The 21,255-nt window shown below is 37.2% G+C and overlaps 1 protein-coding gene across 1 annotated transcript in view; it reads left to right on the forward strand.

The window, feature by feature from the left end:
- The window catches only part of PPFIBP2 (PPFIA binding protein 2), an 87,371-nt gene that overhangs the window by 13,953 nt on the left and 52,163 nt on the right, over positions 1 to 21,255 (forward strand). The window contains exon 2 of the mRNA XM_061462882.1: positions 2,915 to 3,129. Coding sequence (XP_061318866.1) covers positions 2,915 to 3,129 — 215 coding nt within the window. The remainder of the gene's footprint in view (positions 1 to 2,914; positions 3,130 to 21,255) is intronic.

Genomic DNA, 21,255 nt, shown 5'->3' on the forward strand with positions numbered 1-21,255 from the left:
TCCAGCACTTCAGATATTTTACATTTATAAAACTGCATTTCTCAAGGGCAACAGTTCTTCCACTTGCCAAGATTAAAGAGTGTGCATATATGTTTTTTCTTCCCCCAGTGTTTCAGTAGAGGCAAGTCAAATAAAGACATGCCCAACTGTGTGAATTTCATTGTGATTGAGTTTTCCTACAGAATTTTAAATTATTTTCTGTAGAAGGTAGACGTTACCAGTAATGTTGTAGCCATGATAATCTAAGGATGGAGGCAAGATGTGATACGTAGTGAGGCATTTAGATTGGTGAGGGAAGATGTTGCCAATACTGTCAAGAAAGTTACAGTGGTGTGTATGGTATGGCTTTGTATTAGGCTGTGTAAGTTACCTACCAAGTATAATTGAACTCCTGAACAATTGATTTACATCTCTATTCAGCTTCAGCGGAACGATTATGGCTTTTATTTCACAATTAAAGTATTGGTTGTGGTACTGAAAGTGTGTGGTTTGTTTGGATTGTGTGGATTTCTGTTTGCTTGTTTCTCTCTTGTCTGTATATAAAAAGTATGCACATAAATAATATGAAGAATGCTGTAACAGAATGCTCCATTAAGTTTTTCCCATTCCACGTTTATTTTAAATTGTCAGTTCATTGAAGGAGTAGCTACCAAAGCTGATTATGAATTAAATTTGGATCCTGTCTGTGGTTCTGGTGTGAGAAGTACTTGCTAAGCAAAAAGACAGAAAAAATTAGCATGGAGTTTTTCAAAAGAAAGAGTGAGAAAACTAGTTTAAAAGTCCTAATACAATAATCATAGAATCATAGAACAGTTAGGGTTGGAAAGGGCCTTAAGATCATCTAGTTCCAACTTGCCTGCCATGGGCAGGGACACCTCCCACTAAACCATGCCACCCAAGGCTCTGTCCAACCTGGAAGCTGGATCTTTAAAAGTACCATCAGTGCTACATTGTGTGTGTATCCGTTTTGAAAAATGAGTAGTGAAGCACTCTGGATAAATGAAAAGATTTAGGAGGTTATATGACCCAAATGGCTCTTACACAGTTTTTAAATCCGCTATCTTTAGTTGCTAGAGTTGAATAATAATCTGCATTAGCAACTGCATAAACAGAAATAATGAAGCTGGCATGAGTAACTGAGAGTATAGAAATACACAAGAAAATATCTCTTCATGATTAGAATACTCAAATCCAGCACAGGTGTTAGCTGATCCTCTCCTTGATAGGGAATAATTCAGGAAGACGATGTTGATTTATGAGGTGAAATTGTCTTGTGTAGCAGTCTTTGTAGCAGCTGATATTGAAGAAGCTTTATCTTGGGCATGGTCTTAGCCAGAAATTAAGATGAGATCTCACTCTTGAGGTATTAAAATAAACTCATAAGCAGCAGATTCAGCAGGACCAAACAGCAAATATTCCAAGTTTGAAAAGAGGTATATGTAATGCTTCAGTAGTGAAAATGAGTGTTGCTTTAAAAAAAATATGAAATCCCTACTACTGAGCCTTGCAAAACTTTACAAATTTCTGTGGATTGTTTTGCACTGTTTAAAACAATAATAAAAAAACCCCAAAGCAAACAACCCATATACATCCTACAGTAGAGTTCAAACCACACAATTTTTTGCACAGATCTGACAGAATTCTTTGTGTCATTAAAGCAGTGGTTGAAAAAGCCTAGTTAATATTATTTAGAATTTTCCTGAAAGCTTTGAGTGAAGTTAAACATTGGGTTTCAAATTAGATACATCTGCTTGAGGAAAATAACTTAGAATCTAATTTTCAAAGGCCCAGTGATGATTTCTGGTCCTTTTTTAACTAAGATGTAAATTATGTTAAACACAGGAGTAAAACAAAGAGTAGTATAGAGATTATTATAATCCCCTCATGTAGATCAATGATGCAGGCTTCTAAGGAATACTATATGCTATGTGGGTCCAACACAGAGATGATCAAAAGCCTAAGAAAAAATCTTCCATGGTGTGTGAAAATGTGGTTGTTTATGCCAGAGAGAAAAGGAACAAAGACATGAGTACAGTCTATTATGTACCTGAGGCAATGAACTGTAAAAAAGAGGAGGGAAAAAAAAGTAAAAAGTAGAGCAAGTGGAAGTTTTCCATCTGATGAGTTCTGAAAGAAACAACGGGATAGTAAATGAAATCAAGGTCTGAAATTCAGGACTAAGAAATTGCAGCTCATTTTAATGTGCATCTCATTGAAGCACAGTAGCAAGACAAAAAGATTTGGAGATACTAGAATTTGTATTACTTATAGTTCTTCCATCAAGTGAGATATGTTTATTGTTGTGCTTATTGTTCTTGAGAAAATAATATTGTTGCTGGAGGGCTGGCAGGAGGGAGGTGTTGCAATTTAAACAGCTTTTTGTAATTTAGAGAGCTAGCAAAGTTTCTTTAGTAATTTTTATTGCTAAATTGTTGGGTTTTTCTCTGAGGGAGGGTTTTAGACCTGCTCAAGGTCACAGATTTTTCTAGTTCTGGTAACACATTCTGTCTTCATGTAAGTTTCTTGTCAAAGAACCGCCTTAGTCTTTCATAAACTGCTTAACACTGCTATGTGTGGGGATTTCTATGTAGCTGAGAAGTTAGTGACATCTCATGGTACCCATGGAAAATTACAAGTGATTTGTGATAAGGTTTTGGCATTTATAATTTAATAGACATTGCAAGTGTTTTCTAGATCAGAATTTTTTTAATATGCTTGTACATACCTGTCATATTTAATTCATCAGTGTTTGTTATTTATCTAAAGACTAACTCAAGTATTGGTAAGCCTGAAATAATGATACTTGTCTGGTAGCATCTGAAGTCCAAACGTTGCAATGTGTAGTATGTATATATTTATTATTTACAAAATAGTTACAAAACATTATTGTCTCTCCTGGTTTTACTTGATTCAGGTACAAAGTCAGCTACAGAATATGCTAATGGTGGTTATGATATTGTGTCACCTGCTCCATCAGTATACTTGGGCACATTTCAAATTTTGCATCTCCTGGAAGATCTAAAGATGGCGCTGGAAATGCTAGAGGATCCTCAAGAGAAAGAAGCATTGCGAAATCAAATTCCGGGGGCCACAGCAGTGTGTATACGGGAGTGGTTTGAAGAGAATCTGGTGAGTGGTTATTTTATAGTTTTTCCATTTTGTTTGCAAACAGCATCGGTTCAAGTATTTTTATACTTCAATTATTTTTATAATACCTGAAATCTGCATACTTAGAGAACTACAGGGGATGGTGAACAATTCATGTGCTCTTTAGAAAGAGAAGAAAGCACTTTATGTACTGATTACTAAAGCCATACAGATATAGGAGTATAAGAAGTTGGTAAAAAGACTTACTTTGTCCTTGGTGAGAGAAAGTAAAAATGAACTACCAAGAAAGCTATCTTTTCTGTGGGATTTTTTTGTTGTTGTTGGTTCTTTGCTGGAGATAACAAACAAGTTTATAACTAGTCATAAAACTTTCCATTTTTAAACCACCAATTTGGAATATGGTGGCATTGCCTATTGAAGGGACAGATTCAAATTGGATGATTCTTCTAAACTTTCCCTCAGTACATTTCCTTTACCTTAAGTATGGGTATTATGAACCTCTGAAGTATCTTGTACTCCAGGTGGTGGGGGTAAATGTAGGAAAGCTCTAGCTTCTGAATGTGAGACATTCATACTGGGATAGATGAGGAATAAACGTGACTGTCTTGGAAAAGATTAAGGCTTACCACTTGAGGAGCACATCTTCAGACAGACGTTAAAAGAAGAGATCCATTGGATGTGAAGGAAGAGAAACAGCAGTGCCAGAACACTCCTCTTCCCCAAGCCTGCCACTGCAAGTGAATGATGGTTTCTGAATGAGTTAAACCTACCTATCACTTTGTCAGCTTCCGGAAAGTTTTCTAGATGAATGGATTTTCTTCTGGCTTTGTCACTTTCACGTGATTGTGCTTTTGTTTGAACTTGTCAACTGCTGTTTTGTTGGCATTCTCTACAGAGTGCAGGTCTATGGCTGTAAAGTCCTGTTTCGGACTGTATGAGAGAAAGGAATGAGATTTTGGTACCGGTTTTGAAAGCAAAAGGTGGAGGCAATGATTAATTTGGATGTGCAGTGTTAGATTTTGAGCCCATATCCTCAGGTCAGCTCTTACTGACTTCCTGATATAGCAGAAATTGTAATGCTTTTTCAAAGCTTTGTAATAGCTAAAATATATTTTTAATGCATAAAAGGCATCAATTTTCAGAGTTGTTCACAGTAAAGTTGGCCCTGAACTACCAAACTGAACAGTTTGAATCTGGTGGTCTGGCTTTTGGTCCTTCTGTTGCAGAAATATTAATTAAGCTAGTTTTTCAGCTCTGCAATGTAGGGAACACTTGATGTTTTGACTCCTCTTATTAACCTGTTTCTTCTTTTCCATGGAAAACCAGCCAAAACAGAAAACACAGTTCCCTCTTAGACTTGCAGTTTACTGATGTCCCAGAAATCTTGTCCAGTGCATCAAGAGTGGCATTCATTTGGGCACTCTGGATTCAGAACCAACAGAACAGGGAAACTGGTAGCATATCTCCAGTGCAGTATGTTGAGATCACTGTTTTTAAAATATTTTGCACTGTTCTGTATTAATGAATTCTACACTTCCTATAAAGACATGCAAACAGAGGGCAGTGCACAGTTGCTGTGACTGTTATTTGAAAATAGATAGTAATCTGTGCATCTGTGGACCTTTCTCATATTTTTTAAAAATGCAAATAATTTGTAAGCATGCGCACAATTTCTGTGGATGTCAAAATTGGAAGGACTTTCTCCACTGAAAAGCAGCAGTTTCACTTGGGAATTAAGAAGAAATTCAGCTCAGTTCAGTGGAATGGAGTATAGAATCATAGATGGTTAGGGTTAGAAAGGACCTGAAGATCATCTAAACATGTATTTCATAGTTATGGCCATTATGAGGTAATGGCCTCAAGCTGTGCCAGGGGAGGTTTAGATTGGATATTAGGAAAAATTTCTTCACAGAGGGGGTGAATCAACCTAGTTGATTCTATGATTCTATGTGCCATACTGAAAATTACTTAATTCCAGCCCCGAGCTCTGAAACATGATACTTGAGATGTTAAAAAGGATAGTTAAGCTATAGAGAATGAGAACTCTGTAGCTCAGTGAATCCATTCACACTGGAAGCTCAAAGAAAGTTTGGTAATCATTAGTCTGAGAAATGTTGGAGTGTCATAGAAAAAAGCCCTTCTCAGTGCCCATGGCTTAAACACATTGACAATGAAAGATTTTGTTGATTTATTAAAGGCATAATTAACTAGAAATCAGTGAACTATATATTTAGGATCAACATCAGCAATGGAAGAGATAAACCAGAATACTAGATGCTTAAGGAGTGTTAAGAAACACCTACAAATGTTGAATGCAGTTCTATAACTAATTCCAAAAAGCTAGAATCGCACAGACACACACACATCCACCTTCACAGGTACACGCAAACGTTTCCTCTCACAGCTGGGCTTGATTACAAGCATGAACAGCCTCTTCTGTGGATATGGGTTCCCCTGTTTATACACATCTAATGAATATGTGGGTGCTTTTGCTTTCCTGTTTACCCATGGAGCACCCTGTGCTCTGCTAACCCATGCACAGGTAAAACATGATTGTGTAGAAAATCTAGATACTCTCAAGTGGAATTTGCTATGAGGTGTATTTGTTTGCTTTAAAGCATAGGATAATGATTCCATACAGATATTTGCAGTGTATTTTAATTGTTTCATTCGTGTGAAATGATATATCAAGGTTTGCTAACAGTAGCCGTAGCTGAATTGTAACAAACTTTGGAGTGGATGGTGAACTTTTGAGCTTTTTTTGTTAGAGCTATTGTAGGCTGAATTGGAGGAGGATTTTCTGTTGTGGACAATTAATTCCGTACCTGTTTGTTTTTGGGGTCAATGCACCTTCCTTTGGAGCTGGAGGACTGCTCTAGCATGTACCAAATAAACCACTGGTTGTAGAGAATACTGCCTCTGCTTTGTTTCTAACATTATACAGGAATTGGTGAGGTCAAAAGTATTCCCAGCTAATCCTGACTAGGAATACATTAGAAACTAAAGATACAAAAAGCAATCTGATGTGTATTTTAAATGTAGATAAACATGCTCCTTTCAAGAGAAGTGTTATTTTATGATTTTTCTTACATGCATGCTTGAAAAATTGCACTAAAAAATCCTTGCAGCTGCCATCCTTAATCGAGAATGCAAACCATAGAACCATAGAAAGGACCTTAAGATCATCTAGTTCCAACCCCCCTGCCATGGGCAGGGACACCTCACACTAAACCATGTCACCCAAGGATCTGTCCAGCCTGGCCTTGAACACCTCCAGGGGTGGAGCATTCACAACTTCCCTGGGCAACCCATTCCAGTGCCTCACCACCCTTACAGTAAAGAACTTCTTCCTTATATCCAATCTAAACTTACCCTGTTTAAGCAATGTGCCTGCTGGAAATAATGTGAATTTGTGTTTTGCCACTGCCCTGTATTTGCTTTTATGGGAAACTGCAGAAAGGAAAATCAGAAAGATGATTCAAGACTAGTTCCTGCTGGATAGTATCAAATAGCATTTGACAGATAGCATTTTGTTTTTTAGCAAAAACTTCTGCATTTTAGCAGAAATATGGAATAGAAGTCCCAATTATTTTTTTGTATGCTGCTTCTGCTTTAGCAATCATCAGAACCTGAAAGCTCTCTTGGGCAGAGTTATGGCTATCCCTGCTAGTTGTGTTTGTGTCACATAGCAGGATGTGGGATTGCAGGTTAGAGGACAGAAGTGCCAGAACCTTCTTTGTATTGTTTGTTAGTATTGGAATATCATCTAGAAAGAAACACCTGTAAAAAATTGCTCCCCTAGCATTATAAATTAGTAGCTTTGCAGCTTTGGTAATTGCCACTTAGTGTGCTGAACTACACCTGGTGTTTAAATAAGTAAGACTGGAGTTTAGCCTTTTGGTCAGCTTTGAGGCATATTGGTTTATTACTGATCGGTCAGGAAGCTTCTGACATGGTTATAGATCCTATAGCTGGTCTTAGTTGAGTCTTACTTTCCCTAAATTCTAAAGTATCAATCTATGGAATTTATCATACATTAAATATCACTAAGTTGTGGTTTGTGGTTAATTTGATTTGTTCTGGTTTCATTCAGGGTTTTAGGGTGGGTTTTGTTGTTGCTTTTGTGTGTTTGTTTGTCTGTGGCGTTGTCCTTACTGAAACTGTTCTGTTCTTTGGTCTGTCTGATATAGGTATAAATACCAAAGATGTGGGAAATTTAGATGTGCCTAGAGTGTGAAAACTTAGACATCATGTTTCATACCTTGTCATACCTTGCTTACTTCCTCTTTTGAAAGCATCTGCTTTATTACCTTTTTGTGGAACCATTGGTAGTGATTTGGTGGAGTTGTATTTTGCGCTTATCCTCAGCAATTCCCTAAGGAAGAAGCACACCACTTATAGAACTTAAGCTTTTTGAAAAGGCTCCTTGTTACATTTCTGTGGTCTGGGATCTGTGAACATGTCAGGTTCCTGAGTTTACAGTGTAAAAGCACAGTAACTGTGCTGCCACTTCTTTGAGATAGATGAAATAGGTTTGACAAAGTTAGGGCTTAATTTAGCAAGATTTTTACCATGTATCATAGAATGAGGACTTAATAGTTGCTCTGACTGCACAATTTTTTTGACAAAGCTAAAATGGAACAAAGCATCATTAATTATAGACTTAAATGTATTAAAGTTTTTTGCCTTGAAGTGAATGTTGGGAGTGTTTTACATGTTTTGTGATTATGAATTATTTGGCCTTTAAAACAGAATAAGAAGTCCGGAAGATTATCATGGACAGTTCATATAAAACAATCTTGTGTATAATTTCAGTGCTTCTTGCTAAATATTTTAGTATTGCTAGTGACCACATGACATCACAAAGCAGGTAGTAATTTCAGCATTAAAAATTAACTGCTTCAGTAGCAACTGACTGACTTGGTGAGCTGTGAGAGAATGTATTTAGTTACAGTTTCATTTCATAGCTCTAAATGAGCTGCTGCTTTGTTAATTTGGCTTTTTTTTATTCTCTATATCTTTATGGAATGCATTTCTGAGTAAGGAGCAACCCTAGTGTTCTTACAGTGGTGCTAAAAAAACTTAAGCATAACTGAAAGCTTCATTTCCAGGATGACAAAACATTATCTTCCTTCCAGTGGAACATCTATATTTCAAGCAAGCCACTTCACCATGTAGCTTCATATACTCACCCTTAAAATGTTGATTCGTGAAAACTTCTTAGTATTTTCCTCATCATGTTTTTTTCTTGAAAGCCTAATTCTGAAAATCTTTCTAAATTTTCTAAATTTGAAGAAACAGGGGGGAAGAGCAGAAGAAATAGTCGAGGAATATGTGGTAAAGGTGATTTGTTAAAATAGTATCATGAATGCTGTGCTTTGACTCATTTCGTGCTCTGTGGTTTTTGTAGTGGTAAAACCAGACTTTTTAGCAGAAACAGAATTTTCTTAGAGTCTTGATTGCCATTTGGTCATGATTAACATTCAGGAGAGATTATTTCCACTGTGTGTTAAGATCAAGGATGGTGGTGTTTTTTTTTTAATTCCCTGGTGTCTTCACAGACACATGGATTAAGCAGTAAACACCGGTTCAGAATTCTGACTTGGTGGAGTTTGTGAAGTTTTGAAATTACTTCAAAGTTTTATTTTAAGCATGTGTTAGTGCTCTGACGAAACATAATGACAGGTCTTTTTATTTCATTTTTAGATTCATTTTACAGAGTTATTTTTCTAGAACAGAGGTAGAAAATTACTGCAATGCAGGGCACTTCAGTGTTGTTGAAAACATGTTTTTATAAAAGTGTCAATAGAATTTTTCAGCAACAGCTGAGCGGGAAGATATTATATTCTGAGCAATGCCAGTTAAAGCCACTGTATTTATCTGCTGGTAGGTTTGACTGTAGAACTCAACTGTTAAGAGTCACAATGGAGATATATATAGCCAAATCTTCCCATTGCCAAGAGGTTTTAACACATGTTAAATTGAAAATGGACCAGTAGAGCCCACTTGGGACAGTGTAGGAAAGCTGTCATTCCAAAAGCATTCATGTTTATTTTTGCCAGCTTGAAACATTAGATGGATATGTTTTCTGAGCAGTAGTCAGAGTTGAAAAGTTATACGACCCAGTCCTCTGCTGTGCTCCCACTCTTTTTCAATGAGTTAATGATGCAAGGAAGCCCTGGAGTGGAAGATCTAGTCCTCTCAGGGTTCCCCAAGCACGTTAGAGCAATTCACAGCACACAAGAAACAGCAGTGTTCTTAATGTGTGCAGCTATATATAAATACTAGACAGTGCCTTGGAGCTAATGGAAAGGGGATGTACACAGCTTGCATGGAATGCTTCTAAGTCAGGCCTGATTTTTTTTTTCATGTCCTGTGGTTGCTTTGTCTGGGAGTCAACCCTATCATCTCTGACTGTGACTGCTCACTGTAGTAGCTGTCAGCACAGGTAGGAGTGTCTTCTCTGCATGAAGAACTAATAGAAGCTTAAAATACCTTTGCAGTGAGTAGTGCTGATGTAGATCTCTCTTTCTTAAAATGACATGGTGAGATTAGTTTTTGGCATTTTCTTTCACCCTTGTAATAGTCAGTAATGCTTAACAGAGACATCTTTGAACTACAATGACCAGAAGTAATTAAACAGAATTGTGTTATAGCCTTAGGCTTAGACTAATCATGGAAGAAAGGCTACCACCTTTCATTCTGGTTATAATAGCAAGGCCTATATTTTTATATGTTAATTTTTCCAAGATTTCAAGGCAGTCTACTGACTTATTGTGATGCTTAGCCCTTGGATGCAATCCTCACCTACACAGGTATCCACACATTGATACTGTCAGAGGAAATAGAGGACTATATAATAGGCAATGATTGTACACAGAAATTGCAGGTTAGCCTTCAAAAGCATGAATATGATTCATTCAGTTCTGTTTACCTAACTCAGCTGTTAGTTTTGGTGCCTTCCTTTACACTAGGTGGTTGAATATCACATTAGTTCATCTTTCCTTTTGTGTGTAATGTTATGCATGGTGTCCCTTTTCATTGTAGATTGTGATCTGCTGCTAGAATTTGCAGATGCACTGCTAGTCACTCATTTAAATGTGATACAATGTATTAATTTAACAAATATTAATGTGTAAATGTAATTGCTATGAAATACCTGCTTTTTTAATTGTAGCTAGAGAAAACATTGGAAAAGTGTTTTCCATGAAGTAATTAACAAAGGGATCAGCAAGGGAGAATTATTTCATTAAACATTGGTACTGACAGATAAGTTATTTATTTATAAGGGCCAGAGGCAAAGAGGCAAAATTTTCTTTTCACATGTCCTTCAAAAGGTATTACTGGAATGTCAGAGGAAAGGCAGTTTGAAGGTAGTTTGAAGTAATTCTGTAGGTAATCTTTGTTCAGTTTTCACAGATTTTGAGTAGGTTGACATATATCAATTGCTAAATGTTATGACAAACATAGCAGTAATATAATTCACAACAACATTATTTTGTTATGTTTTAGAATAGTAGACTAGTAATAAACAGACCTGTATTTAGTTAAAGTGCAACTAATTATATTTTCAGGTTTTGTGATCTTTCAAAAATGAAAACAAGTTATACTTATTTTAGACATATTATACAACGTGTTGGCATGCTGCTACTCTTCACAAGTAGATAAACGTTTTCCTGAAATAACAAAATACTTGAGAAGGAAATAACAAGCATTTGTATAATCTTTATCAGAAATAAGGCCTTGTAAAGATTTCTGTGTAGAAGAGAAAATCTGGTGGGTGTCTACATTTTCTTCTAAATAAGTTTAATGCAAAAAGTCACAGGAACTTGGGCTGGAAAAGGCATTTTAGCATATGGCAAAGAATGTTTGAAACTGCCAAGAATGCAAATGTCTGTGAATGAATTAATAAACAGTAACTTCATCTAAATATTGGTAATACAGTCTTTGTGCAAGGCAAGGAAAAGGGGCTTAGTTACTACTTGAGCAGTAACCAGAAACATAGTACTGCTAGAGATACCTAATATCATACAGCCTGCGGATGGGAATGACTCCAAAGATGTCAGCACCTGTTTAAAGTATTACCTTCCCCCTTCCCTGAATATGCAGTAAGCATGAGGGTTAACCATGCTGGCTTGGAACTAATGCCCATCTAAGCCTGATAAGTTCTGAAATACAGATTTTAATCAAAGAATTCAACCATTAGGATTTAGTGCATTTTGTGGTGGGAAAGAACTATTTGTTTATGTATGTGCTAACATACATGAAGTATAGCATTATATATAACATAACGTATGATATTATTTCTAGTCTGTTTCCCAGGATACCTGTTTGTTTTCTTTTTTAATTATAATAAGTAAAGCAAATATGCTCATGTACAGAATGCTGTATTTCATTTCCTTCTGCTCCAAGAGTTTCATTTTTCTCTGTCACTTAGGTGTAGAATCATAGAATCATAGAATAGTTAGGGTTGGAAAGGACCTTAAGATCATCTAGTTCCAACCCCCCTGCCATGGGCAGGGACACCTCACACTAAACCATTTCACCCAAGGCTCTGTCCAACCTGCCTTGAACACCGCCAGGGATGGAGCATTCACAACTTCCCTTGGCAGCCCATTCCAATGCCTCACCACCCTCACAGTAAAGAACTTCTTCCTTATATCCAATCTAAACTTCCCCTGTTTAAGTTTTAACCCATTACCCCTTGTCCTGTCACTACAGTCCCTAATGAAGAGTCCCTCTCCAGCATCCTTATAGCCCCCCTTCAGATACTGGAAGGCTGCTATGTGGTCTCCACGCAGCCTTCTCTTCTCCAGGCTGAACAGCCCCAACTTTCTCAGCCTGTCTTCATATGGGTGGTGCTCCAGTCCCCTGATCATCCTTGTGGCCTTCCTCTGTATCAGTTAGTCATGACTCCAAGACAAATGATCTTGTTGGAAATGATTCATCAATATTTCTGGAGCCATTCCTCATCATGTAAACGAAGATTTCTTCCTCTGTTATCTTTTGCACAAGTGGACTGAATTTTTTTTATAAGCATTTTTATACTTATAAATACTTTTTATAATACTTAAAGTACTTTATTTTTAATAAGTATTCCTGTGCAGGCATATTCTCATATTCTCTCTTTCTTCACTCTGAAGCTCTTGCATTTTTTTCCAGCATGAGAATCGCAGGTGTGTGAATTGGCATGCTGAGGAAGTTTTTCCCTTTTAAAATCTGGTCCTAATCCCTTTGTTTCCAAGGCAGCCCAAATACTAGAACTGAAAAGAGCACAGAGTAATGGATGTAGGAAAAGTTTATACTAATTCTTGGGAATGAGAAAATTTTTGTTGCAGGTTTGTACTCAGCTGGATTCCCCTGATGAGGCTGGGAAGACGCATGCTTGGTCATTTCAGTTCTTGGCCTGAAAAACTGAGTGTATATTCTTTCAGTATTTTCAGGTGCTGATGGGTTTTGAAACCATAATGATCTAAAAATTATTGTTGAAAAGGAAGAGAGGTACTATGCTTCAGTGATCGGGACCTGATGGAGGCTGGGGAACTTCTGCCCTGCTTCATACTCCTGTGGCCTCTGACCTCCCAGGCAATGCCATGCCAATACAAGAAGGCTATTGACAGTTTGCGTTTGTGCTGCTCTGAAACATCACAAAACCCTGTGTTTTAGCACAGATTAATTGTATAAAAATCAAAATTGCTAAAATAGCAGTAATAAATATAGTTTTATTATGTTCATATGATCTCAGATGGATGAGAGAGAAGGGAAAGTGGTGGCAAAGAACTCTGTGCTTCCTCAGCTCTGGTGTTGGTAGCAGAAGAGAGAATACTCCAGACTCCTTGCCTCCATAGTTCTAATAGGATTTGTGAATGTTTTTTTGCCTTATCGTATGTCTGGAATGCAGGGACATGAGAAGTGTAACTGGTTGTTTAAAGCATTCTGTTACTTTCAGTTTCAAAGCTGTTATGATGTGTCTGTTTACCATTTGAAACATTTAAAATCTTGTTTGAAATACTTGACATTCTGACTAAGAAAATAATGGATCACTTAGATGAGAAGATTTTATGGGTTATGTATCAGCAGACATTCATGTGCCTAGCACCTTTGGTGTTCTGCAAATGGAGTTTTTGGTTTTATCAACAGTGGCAGTGCTCAGCAGTTTTCTGTGAAAGTACAGAATTGGCAAATAAATCCTGATGAATTTTCATACAGCTTGTGAAATATAAAAACTTTGTTAATTTTAAGCATTTTAGTGCCCTACATTGCATTTATATTGCCGTGATGAGTGTTTTCATTCATTTTTGAAGATGACACTGTAGAAATAAACAGTATGGTGGGAGAAGGGAGTAATAGCTAGGTCCTTCTCTGGGTACACTCGAGTGTAGTAGTACTGCAGTGATCGTGGGTGGTTTTAGTTGTATGATTTTTAATTCTCTGCTGAACTAGAAGTTAGTGTTTGGCAAAGAACTACACAGGGACATGGATTTCTTGAAAATAAGGAAAAAATACGGTGGAAACCTGGTGAAGCAATCTTCAGATTGCAACATATTTCCCTGATTTTCACATTGCCTGGAGAAGCTAACCTGCTTTTCCAGTGAAATGGAAAAGCATTCTAAGCAAATCTGGGGGGAGGAAGGGGGAAACAACACAATCGATTCGCATTCAGTTGGTGCCTGAAACTCTGTCAGGCCAAAGCTCAAGCAGGATACATAGTTCAGCATGCAGGTGACAGGCTAAAAGGGAACATGTGACTGCCTGGAATGTATGTTGTCAACATTCATGGCTGATAAGATGCAGAAAATTCAGACACGTTTACCTTCTAATCAGGAAGAATGACTGTAGCAGAATCTAGAAGCCTTTGTGTGAAATTCATGAGGAATGACAAGGCAGAAATAAAGTATGTTTGTAGTTTAAAATCCTTTTAAGAGGGGAAACGGATATTCACCTAGCTGCAGATGCTACACTGAGGCACTAGTAAGTGGAGTGATAAAGTTTTTCTGTACTTTTTTTTTAAATGAAACCCAAAATCGTTAGCTGATGTGGGGTGGTATGTTTTAAGAGGGGGTATGCTAAATGAGCCTGAAGTGATAGTCTTAGACCCTGTGTTTTGAAATGGGTGAAATCTGGAACTTGAGTCTTGGAAGTGATGGTACTATGGGATATGCAGTACTTTGAGATCAAGTTTGATGTATTTGTTTTTATCCGTAATTAGATAACCAGTTTTCTGGGGAAAAAAATGTCTTTAGCTGTAGGGTGTTCATGTTTAATGTCAAGAAAATCCCTATTCTGTCTTTAGTTTGTCAGCCATGTCAGGGGCTGTCATGCGTAGAGAAGTGTACAATAGTAAGTGCATCATAATTTTAATGATTTTTTTTTAATGGACAACATACTAAGGCTTTTGCCAGATGGTGTGAGCTAGTCAGGAAATAGCTGCTCTCATCAACTTTAAGACAGCATAAAAACTTCTACACCCAGCATAGAATAAGTACATTGTATGAACAGAGCAACTCAAGCCCTCTTCAGATCTGTCTTGTAGCATGGTAGTTTGGAAACAGCCATTTATTTTGTCACAGTTACTGGTGATTTCAGTAAATCCTAGCACCTTGAGAGGACTTATAGCACTAACTTCCTAAAAACTAAAAAAGTCATTGTTGTGACTTTAATTAACAACAGGTAATGAATACATGTAGACAGCTGGAAGTCTAGGTTTATATCCTTCCCTCTTAATTTATATTATTGAAGGTTCTAAAAACAGATCCATCAAATCAAAAATATCAAGAATGGCTGAAATAATAAAAGCCTGCATCCCTTGCAGAAACTCCTTCACATATCTGTGACTTCCACAAGTTTGGAATGTGAGTATATGACTAGGTCAGGCAGGTCCCTACAAGAACTGCTTTTCAGGGCACTATACAGCTTTAAGCTTTGAGTTCTTTTTATATATCATTAGAATGGTGGGCAGCTTTGATACTGGCTCTTCCAAAATGCTGTTTTACTTCACCTTAAATGCAGGAGTGGGTTTGGCTATAGAAACTGAATAAAATGGGGAGGTAGGCTCTGAGATCGTCACAAGAATTTCAGCTGTGATTCTCATGAATCACATTTGGTCTCAGTAGGCATTGCCCAAGAAATTGTCCTTGTGTGTGCAACAATCAGTTGTTCATTTTAAGGCCAAACCCACTTTTATCTTCTGGGAGATAAAAAATTGTAAACTGGAGGTTATTGGTAAAAACTAGAACTTAATAATAACTACTGTGTGGAGGCACTAGAGGACACCGCAGTAACAGGCAACACTTTTAAACTTCCCTTCATGCCAGAGCATTGCTTTGCATGTGTATTTATCTTGGTGTGGCAAGTTTGAAAAGTTGCTGTGCTATGAGACTTCAGCTTCAGCAGGAACAAACAAAAGTCTTCAAAGTGTATCATCATCTTCTGTTAAGATGGAAAATTGCCTCTTTGGCAATAGCCATATTTATGGGGTAATTAACTTATCCACAGGATCGTCCTTGAATTCCTCTTCTTCTGTAATGTCTTTTGAGAGGACAGGCAAGTAATTCAAAGAGCAGAACTTATTTTTAGGTTTAGTCTGATCCTGAAATAAACTGAAAAGTCTGAGTAGTGTTATGATAAAGTGGGAGTAAAACAGAGACAGGAAATAGGGGTCTTTGGTAATGAGTTCCAGCCACTCTTAAAACAGAAAGCCAGAGAAAGCATTACTTGCAAATAGTTTCTCAGTGACAGCTTAATCATTTTTAGCTTGTTATTCAGCATTAGACGGGAACAGTTTCTGCAGATATATACTATTCTTGAAAGATCCTTTTTCTAAAGATCATTTAGCAAGTTGTATTTTGACGTTTTTAAAGTTGCATTGTTCTTGCTAACTGATCTGCTATTTAAGAAACCCAGATGTTTGGGGGAGAGCCTGAAGTTTATACAGTCGTGCGTTATATATACATCTGGGAGAAGCATTCGGGGTAAGACTCTGGGACAGAGGCAGAAGATTTATCTTAAAATGTGAGCACGCTTTTGAGATTTTGGAAGTTGCGGGTTGAAAAGGGAAGAAGTCACAGCTATATCCTGTAGAACAAAGCACTGTTCTTGCTTCCAAAAGTTTCTTTTAACCCTGGGAATGTGACTGCTGAGATGGGCCCAAAGCATGGATGGTGAGATTGATATTTACAAGCATTTCACGTGGCTAAAGAGGGTAAGTGATCTGCTGGGCTTTGTTTTCTCTTTGTAAATGCACTTCAGAAATCTTGGTCAGAACTCTCAGCTTTGCAAAATGAAACCTACTGAGTGCCTCAGACATAAAATATTGTAAGTTTCTTTATGAGAAATAAATTAAAGACATTTCTTCATGTAGGAGGAGGAGGCTGGGGGAGAAGTGGGGGGGAGAGAGAGTCAGCTGTCTTTGTCTTTAAAAATGAAACTTCAGGATCAAACTTTGAACAAATGGCAATACTCTCTAGCAAATGCTCATGCTTTCCTGAGATTGTAATACAACAAAGCAAATCCTACATGGGAATCTGGCAAAAAAAAAGGAGATTATGTTGTTTACCATATTGTGCTTTAAAATGAAAAAAAATTTCTTGCACTAGTTATTTACTTAATAAATTCTTCGTCAGGGTAACTGTATGAGACCTTTTAGAATGCCTTTGTTTTGGATAAAAAGGGTGGTACTCTTTTCCTCTGCATGTTACTCTGACAAAATTATGGTTTTTTTTTAAAATCCAGATTTTGTGATGAACTGTCTGAATAGGGATTAACTGCATGAAATTGTTTTTGTCTACCTCCAAAAGAAAAAAGTAGGTTTGTACAGTTGTCACCTTAGAAAAATCAGTTTTTGTCAGCTTTTAGAGTTTTCAGGTTCTAAGTATTTATTTGTCAATGTTTGGAATCCATTAATAGGATGTGAATAAATCCTTCACAGTGGACTATATTTAATTACAATATTAATTGGTGTCTCATATAAGCAGCACATTTTCTTGTTTACCTTTAAAATCAATTTTAACTTGTGTGTAATTTTCTTGCAAATTCTGTGCACTCCATTAATGTTAGTGCTTCTGCATGGCACTGGACTAAAACACATGTGGATACATATGCGCATGCACTCTATTTTTCTTTCTACTAGTATAAACAAAATGTAGGTAAATTCTTAAGTGAAATACGATCAAGGGCTTTAATCTGGGTAGTTTCTTGAATGAATATAAAATATTCATTTTATAATGTCAGTCTTTAATAACAGCTTGAGAGTCTTGAAGTTAATGTTTACAAAACATTTACATCAGGTTCTGGAAACTTACATTTCTGGAGTGTGAATGGGATTAAATAGAAAGTGAGTAGAATAGTGAAGGAGGTGAGACAGCAGGAAGTAGCAATGGGTAATGTTATACTGTGAGTTTAACCTGTGCTTTGTGTAGTTAAAGCTAAATACTTTGTTACTGGGTTTTTAGATCTGTTATTTAAATGAGGTTTTGAATACAGTGTGTCTGCCACCCTGCTTCCTGGTTTAAATCTAATTTCTAGAAGACAGGTTTGCGGTGTGCTGTTATCAGGTTGTGTGTGTCCTCGGTGAACACACTGAGGCCAATAACATAGAGAAAGGGCTCAAGAAGTAGCTTCAGTGAAGAAAGCCTCACACCAAAATGTTCACAGATGAAGGGTTAACAGAGGGTGTCTTCAGGAAGGTTTTCAAGTACTGTGTTCAGAAAGGATACTATGTTCAAATGTAGCACAGGCTTTTACAGAAATTAATAATGCTGTTACTGTTGTTGCATGCGATCCTTTTAGGTAAGGTGCGCAAAGAAGAATATCAATACTGTTGCTTTTTCTTACAAGCTCTTTAAGGGGGAGAGCACATGTGGGGGAAGGGAACTGAACATGATCTTGCATTGTTCCCAGGAGAACTTAGGCAGTCTGCTCCCAAATTCCTTTGACAAGTGATGTAAAAAAAAAAAAAAAAAGTTTAAACAATCTAAGTTGCTTATTAAATTCTTATGTTTGAGACTCCTAATGTCACATGTTTGGCACTGACTGTGATAGCACATAAAGATTTCAGGCCCTGCAATCATAAAGTGTTGCTTTTTGGCTGATAATGAAAGTACGAGCCCCTTCCAGAGTAGCAAATGGCACTTAGCAGAGAGTAACTGCAATAGACTTCCATAAACCCTTGGTGAATTGTGCCGGAGCTGGGTCAAATTTCATTGCTAGCAGAAATCAGGATCAGTTTTGATGTTGCAGTGGTTGGCTAAGCTAGATTTGCATGGTATCTGTGGCTTGGACTGTGTTATGGCAGCAAACAAAAACAAAAATCACGAGATCCAGGCAGGCGAAATGACAGATACAACTGGTATTTTCATATGCTTAGAATAGAGGATTTGTTTTTAAGCAGTAACATAATGTGTATAGTAGCGTCACAGCCAACAAAGCAGTATTTTGATCAAATTGAAATAAGGTGTCACCACACTTGAGCTCTTTCCACTGGACTTTCCTGATGCTAAAATACCTTGTGAAAATGCTGTGCCAAGAATGGCCATAAGCATGGACAGCAAAATCTAAGAGCAGATGCACAAAGCCAAAACACAATTTAGCCTTGTCTCACTTGTATATGAAGCACAGTTAATGTGTTTTCCTTTGTTTACTGTTTTTTCTCTATTTCACTTTTTTGTCCATTTTGTCAGTAATAAAAAAATATTAGTCTGCAGTAGTATTTCTCACAAGAGAAAGAACTTTCTCTGATAATCTCTTATCTAATATCAGAAAGATAAAACTCTGCAATAGGTACAGCTATGCTGTACTTCTTAGCATGTAATAATTTGACGGCAATTTTAGAACTCTCCTAGTTAGTTTATCCTGTCTCAGAAGCTGACATAGGCACATAGTACCATAAGATGCAGTGGTATAGGAGTTTGTACCAATGCTGATACTTGAGGATACCTTGTTAGTAATACATGAAGCCTGGATAAGGAGGTCACAATAATTAAGGGAGGTATGTCTCTCAGCAGCCTATTTCTAGAATGATATGGAAAAGTTCTTGTGTATGTAAAGTGCATTTTCGCTGTTATAGCTAAGGCAGCACCATAGTTCTCATAAAGCAGTTGGTGAGCAGTTTGTGGAAAGTGTTTTGCAGATGACTGATATTGAGTTCTTTTACAGTGCCTAAGCATAAATGTGTCACTGTTAGGTTTTTGTTGCAAGCTAGGAAACCTGAGACCCCGCACACACACCTGAAGCTGAAAGTGGCTCATCTTTAGAAAACTTTATCTGCTTCTCCCAAAGGATTTAGTTGAAGGGTTCACGTACAATTTCGTCTGTTGTCCTGTTGCTTTATTCTTATCTTTCCATTTGGCCTTAATTGGAATACACCATTCCAAATGAAAATAGCAAAACCCCCATTTTGGTACATAGTCATGGAGGTATAGCTACAAATTATTAACAAGCATCAAGAGCATAAATGCTAATGTTTACTACAGACGGTATTATAGACTGTCTAAGCACATTGTAAATTTTCTGACCTATTTGTACTGTAGTGGATAGAGTGTAGCAAAATGGAAGGTCTTTTGCCACTGGAAAACTTTGTACACTGGTATGATGTCTTATTTTGAAAGGGAGACATCTTCATATGAAGTGGAGGCGTCTGATTACTCTTGTAACTTGTTTTAGACTTACCTTTGAAGTGCATGGAGCATAGAGCTCATGGCTGACCTGAAACAGGTATATATTTTTCTTACGCTTTTCTTTCCTTTCTTCTGGATGCTACTGATAAGCTCTACTAGCAAGAGGTGAAGCAATCAAACCCATGCTATAGCCATTAAGCTCTCAATATTGAAGGCGAATCTTATGACTTCTTCGAGGATATCTTCCTTTAAGTAATGTAACTGTCTGAAGGAGAAAATAGGTATTAGAATTAGAAAAAAATAGCAAACTAAACCAAAAGAATTTTGAGTATATACTTTAAGGACAACAGAAATTTACCTACCTCTGTCTTTACTTGATTTCAAACTATATGGTGGTAACCTTTTCAAAGCGGCTGCCACTTTCACTTAACCACCAAGAAAAAACAGCAAACAGAAAATCCTGTTGCTGATTTATTAATTGCCACCAGATGAAAGGCAAGAATTACAGATCCAGAAATCATGTTCCAGCTTCTCCTCCTCCCCAGGTACACTGAGTGAATGTGCATATATTCAAATGGGTGTGTATCTGAGGCAGCACTAACATGACGAGAGATGAAATCTATATTACATCCATAGTCATATGCCAAAATAAAAATGTTTATTATGTAGGCCACTCGCTCATCACTACACAATAGCAACTATTGTGACTCATAACATCAATTCTGCTGACCCAAAGGAGTAGTAAGAAATGGAAAGTCCACACTCTTCTAGATATTATCAACCCCAAATAGGCTGGAATAAGTCTATGGTTTATACTTTCTTGTGTTGAAATATAGTACTACAGTCTGTTTGCTGCTAGTAGTTTGCAAGAAAACTGACTGGTTGATCTCTGCAGGCTGTACTCTTTGTTTTCAGCTACTAAACTACAACAGAAGACAGTATATCAAGCATGCCCCTAATGTTCTCCACTAATACAAGTATTATAGTTGCCACAGGCATCTTACTCAATTATCAGTGGAACTGAAGGTGATTCATGTGACTGAATAAGAAGAGAGGAAGGTTATGACATAATCTGTCTTCTGAAAGGCGGCTGACTTGTTGAAAAAGCTTACAAGTCACCACTCTGACTGCCAGTTTTCTTTTCCCAGCTCCTCCTCACTGAACAGCCCAGTATGAGATCCGTGGCATTAGTGACAGATTTCTGTGTAACTGCTTGCTGATAAATTTCAGTCGTGGTATCTTTTGTTTCAATTGAGTTGTGTTGGAAACAGTACACGAGAAGAACATAAACTGGCTTGCATTCAATTTTGTTATCTTGTATTTGTGCTTGCTTTAAGGGGCTTACTTGTACAGCCTATCAAGATTCAGCTAGAAGTTCTGTTATAGAAGCTTCTGAACAGAACATCTCTACAGAAGCTCTCTACAATGGTGGTGGTTTGTTCTGACAATAAACTACATTCTGAATTGTTTCCTATTAAATAAAATGAAGAAAAACATAACGCTCCTGCTTACTAGGCTCTGAGAAGGCTGGTGA

This window comes from Pezoporus flaviventris, unplaced genomic scaffold (assembly GCF_033815535.1).
Source record: "Pezoporus flaviventris isolate CSIRO_AGI_PZ_B2104156 unplaced genomic scaffold, CSIRO_AGI_Pfla_v1 ptg000036l, whole genome shotgun sequence".
NCBI lineage: Eukaryota > Metazoa > Chordata > Aves > Psittaciformes > Psittacidae > Pezoporus > Pezoporus flaviventris.